Here is a 22,009-nt window from a genome sequence, read left to right on the forward strand (position 1 = left end):
AGAATAACATCACTCAGAGACCCCTGCTGTCCTTCTACCAGTGCTGCATAGAGAGCATCCAGACCTACTGCATCGGCTCATGGTTCACCAGCTGCACAGCGGCTCAGAAAAAAGTGCTCCAGAGGGTCAGAAACGTGGCCCAGAAGATCGTCGGCTACCCTCTCTCAACACTGGAAGAACTACACAGTTCCCACTGTCTCAAGAAGGGCCCATACATCCTCGAGGACACATTATATTGTTTAAAAGTAGAATGTATGTATGACTGCGCACCTGATCTATTCTATTCTATTCTATTCTCCCACTGTAAACTCTCATGTACACTATATAACACTGTCATTCCCTGTCACCAAACAATCCCTCTCCACTTGTCCTTTGTTGAGTTTCTATGACATTGCTGGCTGCACTTTTTGTTGAAGCAGTGATTCATATGTTCTTTGTCATTCTATGCATGTAGTTCAGGTTGTGTGGCTGCTTCAGCCTCACTGTTTGGTTCCTTTCTTGTCAATGAATACCAGCTCAAATGTAAAAAGGAGCTGCGTTCATGCCTGTAAATTTGACAACCTGGAAGGAGTGAGATGTAATTGAGGGGGCGCCGTTTTGTTGTGTATTATCTCTTTAATTTGTGGACAGGATAATGAAACTCCACTCTTCATGCTGAAGCCATGAAATGTTTATTACCTATTCAATTATTATTATAATCTTTAATAGGAAAAGTATTTGTTTTTGTTAGATTCCATCATACATGTGTGTACACGCGCACGTCTGCTCCATGACATTTAAGTTGGGCTCTGTTCTTCGCAATTTGGCTCTGACACAAAACAAACAATACAGTCACGTCCGACCAATCCAGGTGGATACAATGGGATGTTTTTCTGCCTGTGCCGGCACAATGCTGTTTCCATCAATACACAACACACTGCGTTACCTGAAATATGAAACATCTTGGGCCTTTGTGTTCATCTGGCAGTTAAATCTCAATTTTGATTCTCACAGTTAATCACATTACATTCCTGTTGCGCACATCCAGGCCCCTTTGGCTGTCTCCTGCGTTGTTGCTGTTATGAAAAGATGTTTAATGTCATTTTTGGTATTTCTAAATACAGTCGGAGCGCCTGCTTTGCTTTGTTTTGGCTTTTAAGTGTTTCTCTGTATGTTTTTTGACAGCTTTTGGAATTCAGTTTACTTCATGTTGATGTTTTTTTTCTTTGTTCTCTCTCTTTCTACACACAGACTCTGAAGTCATCTACAGGAACAGTGACGGCCATGTCATCAAGTTCAACATTGTCACGAATGAAACTGAAATTGTGCTGACGAACACAACATTTGTAAGTATATATTGGTCCTGTATAGTAAATGATATTATACAAGTCAGAAGTTTGTCCACACCTCATGCAAGGGTTTTTTTATTATTCTATTTTTGACAATATAATATAATAAAAAAGACATAAATTGGTATGTAGCATGGTTGTGTGCATTTTATTCATTATTTTTCTCTTTCTGTGTAATTCTCACTAGGTTAATTTCAATGTGGCCAAGTATTCTGTCTCTCCTGACCTGAAATATGTGCTCTTTGCATATGATGTGAAGCAGGTAAGTGGCTTAAAAGTACATGTATTATGATTGTTTCTGCAGAAAGAACATCCCAGGCAAATATAGCATTTGAGATCTGCTGGTTTTCATAAGATTCATCTGTCTATGTGAGATTTCATTTGAGTTCACACATGACTGTTCAAGTGTGTGTTAAGAAGTTAAGAGCAGTATCTGTTGCCTGGTATCACCTGAAGCCTTGTTTGTGTGGATCCCATGTTTCATACATGAACACTGGATTGTATGCTTGTCTCTTTTCTCTAAGTCTGGGCAATTTCCCTGTGCATCAATTCCTGCAAAGAATGTTTTCAGGCTCTCTCATTCTCAGTCAGCTAATTGTCTCACTCTTGCTCTGAGTATTCTGTCCATTTTCTTGCAGAAGCTTTTACATGTCCAATTTTGAGAAAGACGCAGAAATATAATGCTATCATATTAAGCCACATAAAAAGTCATTAGAAGGCTGATCAAGATACAAAAACATACCACCCTGTGTTGTACCATGTCATACTGTGCCTTTAATGTCCTGAAGAGTTCACATAGAGAAAACCAAACAGATCCACCTTCCGTACCTCCTGACACTTACATCTCAAAAGAGCAGTGCAGACTTGTAGAAGGAAGTCATGCTGAAAAGCCACGTCAGGGTTGAATAAACATGTACACTAACAGCCATTGGAGGCTTAATAAATTTTGACAGGGGATTGGGTCAGGGGGTGATTAAAATTCCATTGTGGCCTGTGTGAGAGTGGCAGGTAATGTCATTCACTAATAGTGTAGCAGGGGCAGGCTTGAACCATAATTACCAGCTTTCCATCAGAAAAGAAGTAGATGCAAAATGAGATATGCAAATTGGACCCTCCACTCTTGAAGGGATCAACCATGAGGATTAGTGACAAGGCGATTAATCAAAGCTCATTTGCATATTTTGAAATGAAGGGTTACTTCTACAATGTGGAACAATGCACCCAATACCCAGAGGCCAGGTGTACTTTTAGCACAAGGTTACATTGAAGAAAGGATCTGGAAATTGCATTATAGATTGATGAGACATTTGTGTTGATTGAGTGACTTTGAATCGAAAGAAACTTCTGAAAACATTCTTCTTCTCAAACCTTCTACTTCACTGCTTGACTGGCTGCAGGTCTGACATGAGTATTAAAGGCAAAGAGCAGAGTAGAGTTGATTTGGTAAAGTCATAAATATTAAAAAATGTTGTACGGTGCATTTTGCCTTTTGAAGTGCTGATGAATAATTAATTACATAACCAGGATGCATGTAACAACTTCACAAGTTAATATGTTTGCAGCTGCAACTGCAGAATGAAATAGAAAAAACAATCCACCAAATCATTTTGTTTTTAAATGAAGCTTTTAATACAAAGTTCATTACCATAAAAATAAATGATTAGCTGCTTAGTTTCCTACTTTAGTATTAAGAATAAAAATCATTCCAGGTTCCTGTTCTTTAGCTTCTTTCATGAATGCAAAATGCCCTTTATATTATGTTGAAGGCACACTGGGGATTCCTGTTAGAAATATGGAATAAAATGTTTTTTAATACTATGCTACAGAGCTGAAGCGGGACCAAGGCAGGGTCGTAGTCTAGGCTAGGGGTTGGTAACCAGAAAAGCAGTCTGGGAGGCAGGGGGAACAGGCAGAGAATAAGCAAAGAGCAAACCAGAGTACAGAGTCCAAACCAAAGTCCAAACCAGAAATCAGTCCACACAGGCGAAGGCACAGACAAGACAAAAAATCTAAAACTAGGTCCAAAGGAGGTAGTACACGAGAAAGTAATCAAAGACACGCTGGAACTGACAAGAAAATTCACAAGACGATCTGGCAGAGAATGGAAGATTAGTGAGAGCTCAAATAGACAACAGGTCTCAGGGAATCACAGGAAAACCAGGCGTGGTCAGAGTCACGACGACGGAAGTGGACCGGAAGTTACCGTCGCTGTCCAGGGTGTTTCCCTACACTAACGGTCCAAAGCATCAAAGACAATGAAAGCTCAGAAAACATAAGATGTTCCATTGCTGCCAAAAACAACAAAAATGACCACATGGAGACGCTCTTCATCAGACTGGAGGTGATGAGGAGCGTGTGTGATCCAAATGTCTCCGCGGTGATCACTGGATATGATTGTGTTTCTAATCATGAGCTTATCCTTGTCCAGCAGCACTGCATCAGATGGATGTGTGTACTTTGCAGATGCATTTCTCAAACCAAGCAGTGACACCAAAGAGAAACAAACAAACCTCTGAAAAAGAAATGATGGTGTCAGTCTGTGGCTGGAACAGCTTACTTCAGCCATAGACCGACTTGATTTGGACTTATAAGGTCCCACACAGTATATCCCTTTTCCTACATTCATTTTTGATTGTGCATCCAATTGCAAAAAACAAACAACAAAGAACATTGAGCCTGACACCTTAGTGATAAGGAGCAATAACAGCAGTTTTTCTTGGAAAAATAAATTGCTTTTCTAATAGGTTCATCTCTGGTGCGCTGAATGGAATAAAACATTCATCACGGCTTGTGGACAATTTTAGTACCCTGGTAGAGATGTGACAGATTGATTCGAGTTTTTTTCCCTCCTCTAATTCTTACATTAATCATTTGTTTTGGTTCAGATATTACAATTTGTTTTACAGAAGTAATGGTGCATAATAATCAGCTTTTTTAACCATAAAATTGTTTGTAGTCAGCAGCACCAACATCATGACTTATTTTGCGAAAATATATTGAAACGATGTTTCGCCTGTCCACATAGCTTGATTGTTTTGGAGTGTAGCCATATCTATAGTATACGTATGACCTCACAATGTGATGTGTGAATGGTTTTGACCAAAGCCAGGCAAAATGAGAGGATTGGAGCAGCTCCAATCATAGATCCTGTCCAAGACGGAGACAGAGACATGCCCCCGCTGGCAGGCTTAGCTAAAGGAGAATCATATGGAGGGCAAGGAGCTTGATCAGCCTCAGTCAGGCAGCAGGAACAATGCACATCAGTCCAGAGGAGACAGACAGAGAGCTCAGATCATCCTCCCTCACTGTGGCTTTGTCTGGTGAAGTCACGTCATCTTCTTGCGTCTCATCACATCAGTGAAAAATACCCTATGACTTTTCAAAGACAGGAAGGTCTTATTTTTAGTGGATTTCACAAAAGACTAAAACAGCTGCTAAATAACATTTTCACCAATTTAACACGTGCACATACTCACAGCCTTTAGCTCTTACTGAACACACACATCTTAGGAGTCAGTCTGGAGTTGGTCCACATGGCTACAGAGCTCTGCACGTTAGAAATATAATCTTAGCAAAATGAATATATAGCTTGAACGACTGTACTTTGGTTGGTAGCTGTGGCCGTGCCTTCCTTAAATGTCCTGTGGAGTTCAGGGCTAACGCCAGCACTCTGACAGCTACTGGCTCCCTCTTTAGTTTCTTGTTTCAAAAGCAGTTCTAAACATCAGCTCTGTATGAATGTTCAGAATTTTAGACCTAATTGTAGGTGGTTTGGCCATTTAACTTTTATTCAGCGTATATTAAATCAACAGTCATGGCCAAATCTTTTAGGCAGTATGTATGTAAACACCAGTGTTTACATACGTTGAAGATTAGATCATTTTGCCTTATAAAAAGTGGTTAAATACTTTTTGCTATGTCACTGACACCTTCAGTCGTCTCTTTTTGACTGTGCAATGACAGATTTTTATCCCACAGAAACAGCGTTTGAACACTTCAGTTCAGTAACACAGGGTCATGATCTGATGTGACAGATATTATCAGCAGAAGGTGAACATGAGTCGCTGCATGTATATGGAGCTACTGAAAGAGTTTCACATATTGAGCCAGGCAGACACCACAGTGAGAGCATTGGCAGTGGTCCACTGATTCTATATAAACTTCAATGATTTTTTTGTGTATAGTAATGGAGGGACATGTGGTGTATATGTGGTTTCTAACAGCTGGACAACAACGGAGCTCCATGTCAGAGGAAAATGAGATATATACTGTGTATATATATATATATATATACATACAATCTGGCTTAGTATCAGTTTTAATTTCTTCTTTTCACAGCTCATTCAGTGTGGGTCTCTGATTGGGTTAGCCCCCCTATATCTCGTTGCTTCTTCCTACTGCATCCTGGGATATATTAGAATGAGTATGACTATTGAAAGGTGGTGCTTTAGTACATGTAGGAGCTGCTAATAAACATTAAGGAAATGTGGAGGAAGTGCTGAAATGTGAGACAGACAGACTTAACACAGACCTCTGGACACTTAAAGGAAGTCAGCTGATACATTGTAAACATAAAAACATAGTATTCATCATCTTCATCCATAGACTTCTTAATGAAAACTAACCAATGATTTCTTTCAGTAGCTTTTCCCTCCAGCCTACATTACAAGTGTTTGTTTACCACACCTCGCTTCAGTTTCATGTTTTTAATTATATATATATTAAATCAATAAGATTTTCTGATTGTTTCAGTGAGATCATTAGATATCTATTAGACTATTAGATAATAGACTCAGCCTGCAGATTTATTAGTTGTAAAACTGTGAGTGTAGTACTCTTATATTTGCAACATACAAACCCCATGTGTTTGCTGTCTATAATGAGCTGTGTTCTGTATTCAGTATTATTTGTGTGCAGAAATGTTTTATTTTTCCTTAATGGCCTTAATGTGGGCTTGTGGTGGGCTTTGATCTATAAAATCTGTAATGTAGCGTGTGCATGCAGGCAATCTGTAATAAATGATGAAAAGAATAACAAAGTGGTCTGGATCTGCTCTAAAATAAGTAAAGCAGCATTCTTCTAATCACTTTGATCTGTTGCTGGCTTTGAACTGATAAGTTGCTCTATAGAGCAGAGTCTTTGTACTCACAGCTCATAGCTACAGTGCTTTCAGGTGGTTATATGGATTTTAGAGGAGTTTTCCTGTTACAAGGTGTTGAAGAAAGCTCCTGTAGCTTCACCTATCTATAGGATTACATACGGTTATCTGGCTGCAGCTGTGTCTGAGAGTGATTAAGCTCGATAAAAGCCCATAATCTCCTGGATTCCTGTTTGTCTCTGCTGACAGCAAGCTTCTGTTCATCAAATCTGATGTGAGACATTTGCTACTTTACCCTCCTGTTTTAATATGCATATGCTCCTTTCTATTTCCACTGAGAAGGAAGAAACATTAGGAAAAAAGACAGACAATTATCTTTAAGGCACAGACGTGTGGGTTTGAACTTGACAGATTTTTCTTATTCTGAGTGACAGCTTCCACTGTTTGCATGTCGTGACATAATGGGATTAAATTACTGCACTGTTATATGCTATAGAAGCAGACAAGCCGTTTCCTTCCTTTGCCTTGCAGAGATGTCTTAAAAACATTGTTCAAATAAGAAGACTTCATATTCCAGTGACATACCTGAAGAAATTGTTGATGAAAGAACAAATGAGTTAAGTGGTGGAAAGCGAGTGGGGAGTCACAGTTATAATGCTGAATAACAAAGGAAAAGACGAGACGGAAACTCTCACAGCTGAGCCCACCTGGTATTTTCAGGAAAAAACAAACACATATCCTCCTAATGTATAATTTTATAGTGGAAAACAGCACCTGCGTCCCAACACAACATGTCTGTATGTTTGTCTTTAAATAAATTCACAATGAGCCCTTCTGAATGGTGGCCGCTGCAGCAAATACTGATAGCATCTCATATATTTATACAATCACGGCAACAAAATCAAAACTACGCCTTTTGTGGGTTTGTTGTGAAAGTGCAACACCTGCCTTTCTGACTGCGTCCTTTAAAAGCCTGTCAGTTTATTTACTGCACCACAACCATGAAGGACATACAGTGACAGAGATGATTCATTCATTCCATGAATTTATGATCCATCACTTACATAAAGTTTTTACTAGCTGTTAGCATTAGCATTTACAGCAGTCAATTATGGAGCTTTTTAACTGTTGCTGCTCTAAAAAGGCAGCTGGATCCAGTGGACTTAAGCACTTATATAATTTCATATTGTGTTTGAACACATACCTCCGACTAATAATTTCAATTTTTAAATCAGATTTTTTTTCTTTTAGTGCCGTGAGCAGCACCTGATATATCTTGTATAATTATAATACTGAAGTTTTTTTTTCCCTATCTGAAAGTTTTGACCATGTAAAGCAGAAGCTGTACAGTTTCCTTTTGAAGTTTGGAATGTTAATGTGTGAGTAAAACTCTGGACTGTAGGAGAGATAAAATATTTCTTCAATTTGTCTTAGAGCAAGTTAATGGTGTGTTTTTGTGTAATGTCTGAAAATGGGTCTGTTATAACAAGAAGCCAGTGCAGAAACACAAACATGAAAGTTCAAAGCTTTGTACCTGAAAGCATACCAACAAGCTATGTCACCATAGCAACTGGATAGCTACATGATGCTGCAGTGTCTGTTTTTTACTGTAAAGCATTGTTGTTCTTTGATAGCATTTTGGCCAGCATGTCTTTCACTGTTCACATCTGTCCAGGGAATGACTCACAGGATGATATTGATTTTTCTCTATACTGGCAAGTAGGGGTGTTGTAAAGGAAGGGGACAAGGAGACCCACCTATTCTGTGGTGACACTTATAAGATTCTCTTTTTTCCTTTGTCTTGCTCAAAAGATGCAATTTCCCCATTGTGGGACTAATAAAGGTTTCTTAATCTTAGGCATATGTTGTTTAATGTAAAGATCATGTCTTAAGGGCTGAAATTGAACTTCTGAACTGGGCTCATATTATACAAAAGACACACATACATATTTTACACCAAGTATTTATCCAGTCCATTCCAGTGTTGAATCACTAGCAAAATTTAACAAAAGGTCATTTTGACTCAGTGATCTTTTTATTGGATTCTGAAATTAGGAGCAAACTATTTTTTTCTGCAGTGAGAAAGCTTTTATTATTTCCCCCAGGCACAAGAAATGTCACTAACATGACAGACTGAGGCCATTCGAGTAGCTACAGGTAGAAACACAGACAGGACCTCCAAACACATTTCTTGGTCCCCAAGCCAAGAGTCACATTTATGTTGTTTTTTTTTGTATTTTTGCTCATGTACAGCAAACTTAATGTCATGTTTTGAATGCAGCCATTTAATAACTCTTTACCTTTGTTAGTACAATGACAAAACTTTGACTTAAGTAACATTAGCAGCCTAAACCTTTGTGTCAGATCCATTTTATCACCTGTTCCTCATTTCCAGTTTTCTGAGGCTCATTACCCTGCCACCCAAAACTGTAGTTTCAATTAATTACAAAAAATCTGACCAGGAAGATCGTTATTTTTAACCCTCAGCTGCAAATATTGGAAGCTGTGGCTAATTAAATGCAGGTTTTTCCAAAGGGTTTGGATCAAATAAAATACTATAATATTAAAAAAGAGGGCGTTTTTCAAATTTTCGTTATGTTGGCACCTCTCAGCAGCATTGTACAACAAATCTCACCACACCCCTGTGAGCTCTCTAGCGTTATATGTAATGGAATACTGTGAAAAAGTTCATTTGGGGCCCGTAAAGACTTTTTCTATTTAATGGAAGAAATTTGTCAGAGTTTGAAAAACGTGTCAAATGCACCTTGGAGAAAACCAGTTTTACTTCCAGACACAGTTCTCCACAACAGAAAGACATTTGTAATAACGCGTGCAAATTCATAGTGAGCACACTCAACCCCTGTGTCAGCACTCAGTATGCACTGAGAAGATACACTCTGAATAAAGTCAATATGAGTCACTTGGTTCTCTCCTCTCTGTGAATCCTCTCCCCTTCTCTCTAAACAGTAATTCACTTTCTCTATTAACAAGAGTCTGTATTATTGATGTTCCACCTTATTGTTATGGGTTGTGCATGAGCGCTTCAGGCTCTGATCCAAAGCCATAAAATTAATGAACACCTGCTGTGTTTCTTAAAATACTCTTTGGAGAAAGATACAGTACTACAATCAAGGCTTTTAACACATCCTCACAATGAACGTCACATCTACATCTATATATCTATGTCTATAGATACACTCAACAAAAATATAAACGCAACACTTTTGTTTTTGCTCCCATGTTTCATGAGATGGACTTGAAGATCTAAACTTCATTCCAGATACACAATATTACCATTCCTCTCAAACATTGTTCACAAATCTGTCTAAATGTGTGATAGTGAGCACTTCTGCTTTGCTGAGATAATCCATCCCACCTCACAGGTGTGCCACATCAAGATGCTGATCTGACATCATGATTAGTGCACAGGTGTACCTCAAACTGCCCACAATAAAAGGCCACCCTGAAATGTGCAGTTTTGTCTCACAGCAAAATGCCACAGATGCCACAAGCATTGAGGGAGCGTGCAATTGGCATGCTGACAGCAGGAATGTCAACCAGATCTGTTGCTCGTGCATTGAATGTTCATTTCTCCACCATAAGCCGTCTCCAAAGGCGTTTCAGAGAATATGGCAGTACATCCAACCGGCCTCACAACCGCAGACCACGAGTAACCACACCAGCCCAGGACCCCCACATCCAGCAGGTTCACCTCCGAGATCGTCTGAGACCAGCCACTCAGACAGCTGCTGAAACAATTGGTTTGCATAACCAAACAATTTCTGCACAAACTGTCAGAAACCGTCTCAGGGAAGCTCAACTGCATGCTCGTCGTCCTCATCGGGGTCTTAACCTGACTCCAGATCGTCGCCGTAACAGACTTGAGTGGGCAAATGCTCACATTCGATGGCGTCTAGCACGTTGGAGAGGTGTTCTCTTCACGGATGAATCTCGGTTTACATTGTTCAGGGCAGATGGCAGACAGCGTGTGTGGCGTCGTGTGGGTGAGCGCTTTGCTGATGTCAATGTTGTGGATCGAGTGGCCCATGGTGGTGGTGGGGTCATGGTATGGGCAGGCATCTGTTATGGACGAAGAACACAGGTGCATTTTATTGATGGCATTTTGAATGCACAGAGATACCGTGATGAGATCCTGAGGCCCATTGTTGTGCCATACATCCATGAACATCACCTCATGTTTCAGCAAGATAATGCACGGCCCCATGTTGCAAGGATCTGTACACAATTCTTGGAAGCTGAAAATGTCCCAGTTCTTGCATGGCCAGCTTACTCACCGGACATGTCACCCATTGAACATGTTTGGGATGTGCTTGACCGGCGTATACGACAGCGTGCACCAGTTCCCACTAATATCAGCAACTTCGCACAGCCATTGAAGAGGAGTGGACCAACATTCCACAGGCCACAATAGACAATCTGATAAACTCTATGCGAAGAAGATGTGTTGCACTGCATGAGGCAAATGGTGGTCACACCAGATACTGACTGGTTCTGAGTCCCCAGACCGCCAATAAAGCAGAAACAAAATGCACATTTCAGGGTGGCCTTTTATTGTGGGCAGTTTGAGGTACACCTGTGCACTAATCATGATGTCAGATCAGCATCTTGATGTGGCACACCTGTGAGGTGGGATGGATTATCTCAGCAAAGCAGAAGTGCTCACTATCACACATTTAGACAGATTTGTGAACAATGTTTGAGAGGAATGGTAATATTGTGTATCTGGAATGAAGTTTAGATCTTCAAGTCCATCTCATGAAACATGGGAGCAAAAACAAAAGTGTTGCGTTTATATTTTTGTTGAGTGTATATATGTATATGTCACCTACTCCAGTAATGACATGTTATCACGTTTTTTCCAAGATGATGAAACTTGTTGTGATGCTGACATATATGTGTATGAATGCCACCAGGTGTCCACAGAAGTTAAAGGGGTGCCACTGCAGATGTTCAGTCAGGAGGGTGGGGCTTCATGCTTCCTGTGGCATGTGGTCACTTCACTTCTACTTTCACTTACATTGAATTACTCATGGTTAGGGTTAGGCTAACTACTTGCTTTGGTTTAGGTAAGGTCTGTAGTGTCATTGAACATGAGGAAGTTTTCCAGCTACCATTAAGACATGTAATAAAATAATTGGCTACTCTTTAGTCATTTATTTATGTTTCACCTGGCCATTACGCTAGTGTTTCCATGGTACCAGTCTGAGGTTTCGTTAGCCCGTCCATCCACTCTTCGTCTTTGCTGTTATCAGAACTACTACCAACACTAGGACTACAATATATTGGATATTAGTCTCATCTCTCAATTCAAATCTTTGAAACGGCATCCAATGTCAAATATTTGAACACTGTAAGAAACATGTTTGTTTTTTTTTGTAATTGTTGCTTAACAAAAAGCCATTTCCAGGATTGGCTTGTTGAAAACTTTATTTGCATTCATTCATGCAAGATTAGTTCCATGAGACTCTGGGATTTGACAAAGCCATTTGATAGTTGCTTTGTTTTGTTTTCAGTCCATTTGTAAGCTAAGGATCATCTCATTATTTGAATCCAGAGCACATTATTCCCTCCATCAGATCTCACAAATTATTTGCTTCTGTGTTTTTTCTTTTTCTTTTTCTTTTTTGGACTGCAAAGGCTTTTCTTTGACGCTTTGCTCATGCGGGTCAAATCTGTTCTGACAGTTCTTGACAAATTGAAATTGTTTTAATTTTATATCACATATAGGGAAATATATACAATTTTCTATAAAGTTTAGCATCTGCTTTATTAAAACAGGTCTGGCACAGTCAGCAGTTTTTATTGGTATTATCATTTAGGAATATCTAGGGATAAGGATGGCGACATCTCTTCATCAGAATGTGAGCAAGCAGCTTGATGTGTCCAATATTTCCAGGAAGTGCTCAACCACCCTGAACCAGAACAACATGCCGACATCATATTGACAGATGACATCCTGGATGTCAACACCATCCCCCTTAACCTTGCCAAGGGTAAAACAACCATCCTATCCCTAAAGTCTGGCAAGGCATGTGACCTGGATGCTATCCATGCGGAAAGGTTGAAGGTCGACATCTCACTGACCTCTTCCAAAACATTTGGAAAACTAATCTCCACACCCACAGCACTCATCCATGTGAATAGAGCAGCACTTGAGTTTGTGGAAGACTTTACCTACCTTGGCATCCTTATCGGCAAGGACAGCACAGTGCAGAAGGAGATAATAGCAAGACTATGAAAAGCTCAGGGTGCCTTCTCCCAACTGTGTTACATCTGGAGGTCTGAACAATACAAAGATGCTTCTGTACAACAGCAATATCAATCTGTTCTCCTGTATGGTTCAGAGTGTTGGTGCGTGGTCAGTACAGACATGAGGAGACTTGAGGTCTTCCATAACAGATGTCTCAGACATACATGTCAGATCTTTTAGCCCAACAAAATGTCACCGGGGATGAGGAGGAGAAAGTAAGTCTGTAACATTTACCTATCAGAGTGTAAGTGTGTGGCATGCTGGACTGATGAGACCTGGGTTTTGGATTTATGGCTCTCCTGCTGAGGAAGTCAAGTCATGTTTTTGCCATTGTGTGCTGGGGAAGAAGCATGCCAGCAGGCATAACTCAATTTCAAAAAGAAAGGAGAGAAAAAAAACCGTTTATCCTCTGTTGGGCTGGACAGCCTGAAGGAACTGGCTGAAATGAACTCTATCTTGGATGTCACCTTCCAAGATGATGTAGAGCACTTATAGCCTCTGGCTCACCTGTGCTAGTCAGACCAGGGAGCACTCAAAGTTCTTATTTGTGCCACTGGGATGTGCAATACATCTTGAGGTAACATCCACAGTAACATAAAAATGTGCCGTAACCATTTCTCAGGATTGTTTTTTTCAACGTGCACCTCTTTCACTGAGGCAGCTCTCATTCACAGCCTCACTCACACACAGTTTGTTCACATGTTACTTAAAAGAACTCTCAAGTACCACTTGAGAAATCTTCGGTTTACATCAAAATGTTGTGCATGTGTCTTCATTGGTACCCAGTGGGTGCATAGCACACTGCAGGGAACACAAGCATCTGCCAGAGCCATCAGAGTTAGATCTGTTTCTGTCCCAGCTTGGGATGACGCCCATGGTGATTCTCTCTCCTGTTTTGGTTAGAGATGCAGTTACTAAAGTCTCCATAATTGATGGTCTGTATGCAGATTTACTATTATTAAATGCCCATCCATCCATCCACCTATTGTTGTCGATACACATTACTTTAGTGTCATTTATTGTGCTGATAGAAATGCCACAATCTGTATCTGTTAGATCAGTTCACAGATTTCTTTCACAGTTGATTCCTCTAGTTGGCATCATTTTCATGATAGAATGCACAGCTCTGACCCGTTTCAGTTCCTGATCACCATCCACGGTCTATCATGTCAGACGCAGCTTCTCTAGTGGGGCAGGACCGGGGATCTCCAGACAGCTTTACATGCAACCCTCTGTCATTTTAAATGCCTTCCCCTGTCTCTCCCTGTCTCCTTCGAGCCCTCGTCTGTGCACCGTCTCTCCCGGCGATGATGGGTTTCTAAGATGGAATTAAAATGTCTCGTCCCACAGCTGTCACCCATGCAAATTGCATTGTCTACAGATTCTATCGCAGAGAACAGCCAGCAGTCTGTTTTGTTTGATGCCATTCTCCTTTTTTCAGTTTTTAGTCCTGATGTCATTATCTGTGGCACTGCTGCTCCTCTCGTTAACATTTCAGGCAGTCATCTTCTAATCTCCCTTACTATCTGTCTGTATTTTATTTCAGGTGTACCGCTACTCCTACATGGCCTCCTACAGCATCTACAATATTCACACACGGTAAGTGTTGCTCAGCAGTTGAAAAATAAAAACCAACACTCTGCTTTGCAGATACAACACAGACACTCTCAGTATAGAAGAATAAACATGTTATGGCTGCTTCAATTTACATATTATGACATGGATGAAAAAAATACAGGTGTTTCTCTGTGTGTCTGCCATGCTACAGATGCTAGCTGATTAATACACAAGTAGGTAGCTGCAGCCTAAAGGTCCCACGTGTTCAGGGGTAGCAGCTTGACTAGAATTACATTATGTATTTGGTAGATGGATTTGTAAGATGGATAGGTTGAAAAAACTAAGATAAGATACTGCAGTTCTGGTGGTTCTTAGACCTTAGCCATGTTTTTACTGTTTCAGCTCAACAGAGCCAGAAAACTCACTGCTGATTTTGAAATATCGCTAAAATTATACCATTCATAAAAGAAACAGGTGCTGTAAAAACACGTGGAACCAAAGGACTGTCAGCATTACAAGTGCATACATGTCCACACTGGACCAGCTGTCATATTTGCTGGTCTGCAGACTTTCTGCAGCGGATGTGTTGTGTGTGTACTGAGGTAATCTGGTTTGTAGAGGGTGTAAAATGCAAGAAAATATATATTATTAGGAGCTTATGTTTTTTTTAACTTCTCTAAATCAAATTAAATCTTCATATTTTGCCACACAGAGGCATGTTTGAGATGTCTCCATAAGTGTGCTGCTTCCTCAGAGGTGCTAGACTTTATAATGCATTTAAAAAGGAACACACAGTCATTAAGTGGAAACTGTTCAAAAATCTGCTTGGGGTTCTGAGGCTTTTTATCTTAACTGCCATGAAAGACAAAGACTTTGAGGGGCTGAGACAGAGTCAACACTCCTAAAAAGTCCAATCAGAGCTAGAGCAGTGTGCCCCCTACAATAAATTTGTTATTCACTAGCTTACGAGTAGCTTCTGATCCAGGACATGCTTGGATGTGGGCATGGTGCCAGTCCAATCAGTCACAGTGATATGCAGGATTCCCACTACTAATCAGAGAGAGATTAAAACTTTATGTGGCTGATAGGATTAGCCTTTTCAAACATGACTGTTATTTTGGCTTCCTGATAAATTCCTCAGATATTGCACCATTTTGGGGTGCCGCTCTAGCATTTTCTTTTATTCTCAGTCAGGTCTTTACTGGTATGAGGCAAATGGGTCTGCAGCCAACTTGAATTTGCATCTCATTGTCGGCTACATTGGGAAAATATAGCATGTAGCTGAGGGAGAACAGGTCAGATCTGCCCTCGAAGTGTTTTTCCACCTCTGTTTATACCGTAACCTTCAACCATGACCTGCTGCCACCAGTTAATACGATCCTGTCCGTGTTAGTGTTTCCGGACTGATGAACTTGGCTTCCTCAGTAGAGTTGCCTTAATGATTGGATTCCTGGGCATTATTTGTCGCTTACTAAAGAATAACATCTGTACATACTGCATTCATCAATCTTATATACCACAACAGTTTGTTATTTTTGAAGAACGCACCACAGAATCCTGTAATTGACCAATCAGAACTGAATATTCCCCACAGGGATGCAATGAAAAACTAATCTCTACTTGATTTTCTTGAATCATTTTATGTCTAATTATCTTCCCAAGGATTCATCTTGGCAATGGAATTGTGGACCTATTACAGAACCCTGGATAATTATTCACTACATGTGAAAACAAAGGAAATATCCTATTTAAAAAGAGTCATTGAGCAATGTTACTTGAGAAATGATTGAAATAATTATCAAAAAATGTTTGGGCTAGATTCCAAACCATATTTTTACAGTGACAAACTATGGTGATTGCTTTTTGGGTGCCACAAGACAATTTAGAGTTTAATTGTTTTTAAATAGAAAGGCAGAAGGCAGGAATCTCTATGGCTTATATTTCCAAAACACTGGAACACACATCAAAATATTCTACATGGGACTGTGGGACATCAATTTGTTTATTTATTTTTTTTGCTCCTTACTGTCTTTTTTTAGGGAGGTTTGGGAGCTGGACCCCCCTGAGGTGGCAAACTCAGTCCTGCAGTATGCTGCCTGGGGAGTGCAGGGCCAACAACTGGTAAGAAGCATTTCACACCCTCGCTGTGTTGCAGGTTTAAACCCAGTAATACACAGATGAGATGAGTGTTGCGCCTTATGAATTTAATTCAGTATGTTTTCCTTCAACTGCAACATATTTGTTGCTGAGTCCTGTAGTCTTTATCTACAGTAACGTCCGGCAAACAGCTAATTCAGTATTCAATTCAAAGTCTGTCTTTTTGCAATTGTGAAGTCCACATAATGTGAATTTATCTTCAGCTCCAGGCTTGTGGACGACATTGTGCCACAACGTACAGTGTCATGACACTTTCAATGAGCTTCAGGTGTGTGTGTGTGTGTGAGTGTGTGAAGAACAACACATAAAAAAAATTGCTGGCATATGTAATCCACATTTTACTCATAATGTGCTCAGGTTCACATTTTATAAGGGGACCCTAATTAAATGCAAATTTTCTCCCTTCATAATTTTTTTATGTATCTGCACTGGACAGATGGAGAGGCTTTTTTGTTGACAGCTAAAGGGCTTAAAAAGCACACCAGAGCTGATTTGTCCATATTTGCACATTTCAGCGTAGAATATTTGAGCATAAATCAAACATGGCTCCATTAGGAAGTCATTATGGTGATAAGGAGGTGAGAGCTAGACAGATGTAAATGTTTTCTAGCTCTTGAGTGGCATATTCAGCATCATCAGCCAGAAGTGTATCTGTGGAAACAATGACATAATGTGTGTTTAGCTGTAAAAGGCTGTAAGTGAGCCTCACAGCCTTTCTCTGGGAATCTGTGTATTCTCATTAGAAAGATGCCAGAGAGTTACGAGTAGAATATGAATTAGCGCTGTCCGTTCATTGCCATAGAGGCTTAAGGAATGCATTAGACACACAGTGACATTGAGTAACAGGATAATGCCTTTTCACAGTTTACTAAATTGTTGAAGCCTGATTATAGCTGTAGAAGCATAATTCTATAATTATAAGTCTTAATTCCCTCTTTGACAGGACACTGAGATAACAGTTGCAGCTTTCAGTGTTATTCTTCCATAAGTACAGTGTACTTATTTGTGCACCATGCATGCACAGATACATACTAGATACAAGGGAACAAGATGGAAAAGGGGGGGGGGGCAATTTGGGAATGTGTATAAATTGTGCAATCAATGCAGCAGCTTTGGTTTGGGTGATAAAGGATATTGTCTCCTGTATTAACCAAGCGGCAACCTCCAGGGGTCAGACTTGAAGCCCATGCGGGCTTTTACAACTTACTTGTTTTAATTATATTCAGGCTTAAAATTACACATAATTATGGGCGTTGCCGCTTTGAGTGTCAGGTGGTTGACGTATCACAGTGCAAGATTCCTGCTTCCGCAATCGCCCGCCCCCCTCAACTCCGCTCGTGCTCCCTCTCTTTGTCCATGTTTAGAGTTTTGGTGTACGTGACGCTGCCAACATGGTGGCGGTCAGAGTGTCCTGCAGCTTCCCACCGAGCCTCAAAACGGCTCTTCAGAAACAGGGGGTGATGTCACAGACGTTTTGTCCATAGTTTCTACTGTCAATGATATTAACCCAAAACTTGCTGTGAGGTTTGAGATGTATATTTAAAAAGAAATCTTAAAAAGTATATAAAGATCAGTGAATAACTTTTTATGTTGAGTGTAGTTAATGATCTTATTGGTGAGCTTTTGTTAGTGGGGTAGTGATCATCACAGCACACAGCAGGCAACACCACAAGGTCTTACAACAGCCAGCTATTCAGCTGTAGGATTTTAATCCAGTTTAAAGGCAGCAAAAGAGAAGCAGTAGCAGCAATCCTACTGCACTTTCTTCAGTGATTGCACAGTCTACCATAGAGGTCAGGGGCCTCAATGGATACAGTTGACCGTATTGTTTGGGGGAAGACGGTCAAGGATGAACTGATCCTTTCAGTCCTCCTTGAGATTTGTTAACATAAGTAAGCTCTCCATTTCCCATTAGCTTCCACTATGCACACTAATTCAGCAATGTTCAATTGAAATTCAAACGGAACTGCTGGCCTGTCTGTAATATCATCTAGAGATAGTGGATTTTTTTCTTCATAGCAGAAACATGGAACTTGCAGCATGTCATGTAGATTTTTTCTGAAACTGTTTTTTCTTTTTTAAAATCTCTAGAAACACTCTCAGCCCCTATAATTCGATAGAATTTTCTGCAGAAATGCCTCAATTGGCAGATTAACTCCACAGTCTGAAGAGAACTTCATTTTTGCAGATGTATATTTAAAGAACCTTTTTTTTTTTAGCACAGACTGCCTTCTGGACTGATGTTATCTTGATGTGCTCTAGTCAGACAGCAGAAGGCTCAGCTCACTGTGGGGTGGGCTGTGCTAATGTATTCTTATGTAAGATCATATCAGGCCACAGACATCTGTCACTTTAGAAAGGCCAAAATGAGACTGTGTTTCCACCTGAGACATGAACTTGGTGCTGTTTGTTTAACAAGTAGGATTAACAAATGTGTAAAATAAATTCATATTGTTTTTTCCCTTCAGATAAATGGAGTGTCTTTCCAGGAGAGGATGCTAATGCTAATGCAAACAGATAATGAAGTGATATATCCTGTAAAGATGGATGGAATACATCTTTGTGAAACCACTAATACAGCATATCTCACCACACAGTTCTGTAAGAGTATAGAAGTCATGAATAAGCATGATTAACTGATTAAAGGTTAGCAAATTATTGAATGGGAGATGGAGTTTCCACAAACACAGTGCACTGGGGTTTATCATGTAATGATATAGTATTTAATCCTAAAAGTACAGACATTGTGTGTATTTATCATAGGACTTGTTAATCTAGTGGACATATGATACAGATTATAATCTGGCACATACTTTCATGCACCACTTTTTTCTGTTCTGTATTGTGTCATGCAGCATTAAGTTGTGGTTTTATGTGCTTTTGTCTCTACAGATCTACATTTTTGAAAATAACATCTACTACCAATCTGATGTCAAAAGTATCTCCCTCAGGCTGACATCATCAGGGAAGGAAGGGGTCATCTTCAATGGGATTGCCGACTGGCTTTATGAAGGTACACATCACCTCACAGCCAGAAAGCAGAGCTCAGCAGAGCATGTGGTTGATACTTTTTCATGTTGTACATATAATGAGTTTTTAATAAACGGTGTTGCCACAGGTTTAAAGAATTACCAAGGTATAATAAATAAAAATGTGTGTGGGAGCTTAAACTTAAAGCATTGACACACTGTCTCATTAAACTGAAAATGGCCGTGTTTGAGAACATTACTGTAAAAAGGAAAGTCATTAAAAATTCATAATGTTTGTTGTATTTCTTCCCGATCAATAGGTGTAAGGAGTCGTTTCATGAGCTAAGCAAACACACACTGGATACATTTAGCCACTGTGCCCCTTTTCTCAAGAGAAAATGGATATTTATGCAAATCTTTGTATTTACACTAACACAGAGGTACTGTTATAACTGCTGTGCTGTTTTTTTCCATCTTAATTTATTCCCCTTTATTCTTAATTATATTTGTCAAGAATAATAATGCGGCAATCAGAGATGATTGACCCCAAATTAGAAGCTAATTTAATGTTCAGTTGTGTGTGTGAGTGTTTGTGTGTGGCCATTAAGGATTACATAAGATTGCTTTTGCTTAATGAAAAAACAATTAGAATACATTTAAACCTTTAATTACTGGCTGTAGATGAGCCATGAGCCATGAGCTGCATTATGGGTTCCTGTGTTGTAATTATTGTAAGTATATCATTACTAAATTGAAAGTTATCAACCTATCTGTCATCATATTTTAATTGCATCTGGGCCTAAGTTCACTGTACACCGCTGAGGTAAACTGATATAAAGCAGCTATAAATAAATCCACTGTTGCTTTTAATTTGTACAGGTTTTACTACCTTTTCTTCAAAACGGGCTTAAATGAGCTAAAACTATACCTAATGTCTGATAAAGACTTGCTAAAACTGTAGTTCAAATGAATTTTCTGCGTGTCCGTCCAAACAGAGGAGATCCTCCAAACCCACGTGGCTCACTGGTGGTCTCCTGATGGAGAGAGGTTGGTCTTTCTGGTACTCAATGACACTCTGGTCCCCAACATGGCTTTACCTCGCTTCACCGGCATGCCATACCCAAAAGGAAAGCAGTACCCCTACCCCAAGGTAACCAATATTTAGAAGACACTCGTGCTAAAATATCTCTGGGCATAAAAACACATGTATAAGTGTCTTACTGTATGTGTTATTAAAAGTTTCAAAGACCAGTTCTCATTGAATTATTCATTTTGATGCACTTTCGAAGCCACAGTTGCCGTTTTGCATAAGACATTTTCCACTGCAGCAGTTTGTGTCTAAACTCTGGACTGATGGTGTGTGCACACAGGCTGGCCAACCCAACCCAGTGGTGAAGCTCTACGTAGTCAATCTTTATGGGCCAACGCACACGCTGGAGCTCATGCCTCCAGAGACACTCAAGCTGCGGTGAGAGGAGCTGCATTTTGTCTGTCAAACTGTTGCATCAGCTGCAGGGCCATTTTAAACTTTTAGATCATTTTTATTTGATTTTTATAGGGAGCATTATGTGACCATGGTGAAGTGGATCAGCAAGACCAAGACGTCTGTCAGGTGGTTGAACCGAGCCCAGAATATCTCCATCCTGACTGTCTGTGACACTACTATTGGGGCCTGCGTCACGGTCAGTGTGTGTGTGTGTGTCTATGTGAGACAAAGAGAGAGGTACTTTTATAAACCTTTTTTTTATGTTTATTCACAAAAGAAGATATAGACTGGTTTTGTATAGGATGAACCAATGAGTATCACTACCTGTATCCAACAACATGACTAATAATAAACCTGCAGAGGATTCTGTACCTTTTACCTGCCAGGAGGGAGAACCAGCTGTGAAAAGGTGGTGGATGTATGATAGAAGTGGATAGATCCAGGACAAGGAAGTAACGCTGTATGTGGGCTTTCAGTGGTTCCTCTGTAGGTGGCGAGGTGTCGGGTGGGGACGCCTGCCCTTCTGAGGGGGTGGAGCGGCTGGTGGGCTTTTTTGACAGCTGCTGTTGATGTTGTCAGGTCATCTGACAAGTGGACTCCCATGAATGTAATGTTGCTAACCCTCACCACGGCAGCACTGACAATGATCAGTTTGTTGCTCCTGAAATCAATCACCATCTTTTTTGTTTTGTCCACATCAAAGGCAAGTTTGTGACAACTGGTGACGCACCGCTGTGGTGTGGCATACTTAATCATGTGGTTGGTGCTTTGCAGTGATGGCTGAGCAGCTTTGGGTTAAGATGGTGATAATTATTGATGTTTGGCTGCCCACCCTGGCTGTCTGCTGGCTGTCTGTGTCTAGAAGTTAAGGAACCAGTGGTTCCGATTCCACTTAAAACAGCTGCAGCTTTTCCACCGGCTGTTGTGGAATGGTTGTTTTTAAAGTTGAGCTGAAGTCAATGGAAGATGGCCCAAATGTAGGTGTTCTCTATGTGTGACAGCATGAGGTGAGTGTATTGGAGACAGACAACTGTAGGGGGTCCAGGTTTACAGGGTGACATTTCCTAATGTGCAGCATGGCCAGCTGTTTGAAGCATTTCATTAATGTCGGTGTGTGAGGGCCACAGGACAGAAATCATTTTC

General features: G+C 40.2%; 1 protein-coding gene across 1 annotated transcript in view; it reads left to right on the top strand.

The window, feature by feature from the left end:
• Window positions 1–22,009, top strand: part of dpp10 (dipeptidyl peptidase like 10) — a 75,154-nt gene that overhangs the window by 38,914 nt on the left and 14,231 nt on the right. Inside the window, exons 4-11 of the mRNA XM_028392956.1 lie at window positions 1,231–1,325; window positions 1,516–1,590; window positions 14,244–14,296; window positions 16,294–16,375; window positions 19,304–19,424; window positions 20,376–20,530; window positions 20,751–20,848; window positions 20,939–21,062. Coding sequence (XP_028248757.1) covers window positions 1,231–1,325; window positions 1,516–1,590; window positions 14,244–14,296; window positions 16,294–16,375; window positions 19,304–19,424; window positions 20,376–20,530; window positions 20,751–20,848; window positions 20,939–21,062 — 803 coding nt within the window. The remainder of the gene's footprint in view (window positions 1–1,230; window positions 1,326–1,515; window positions 1,591–14,243; window positions 14,297–16,293; window positions 16,376–19,303; window positions 19,425–20,375; window positions 20,531–20,750; window positions 20,849–20,938; window positions 21,063–22,009) is intronic.

This window comes from Parambassis ranga, chromosome 21 (genome assembly GCF_900634625.1).
Source record: "Parambassis ranga chromosome 21, fParRan2.1, whole genome shotgun sequence".
NCBI lineage: Eukaryota > Metazoa > Chordata > Actinopteri > Ambassidae > Parambassis > Parambassis ranga.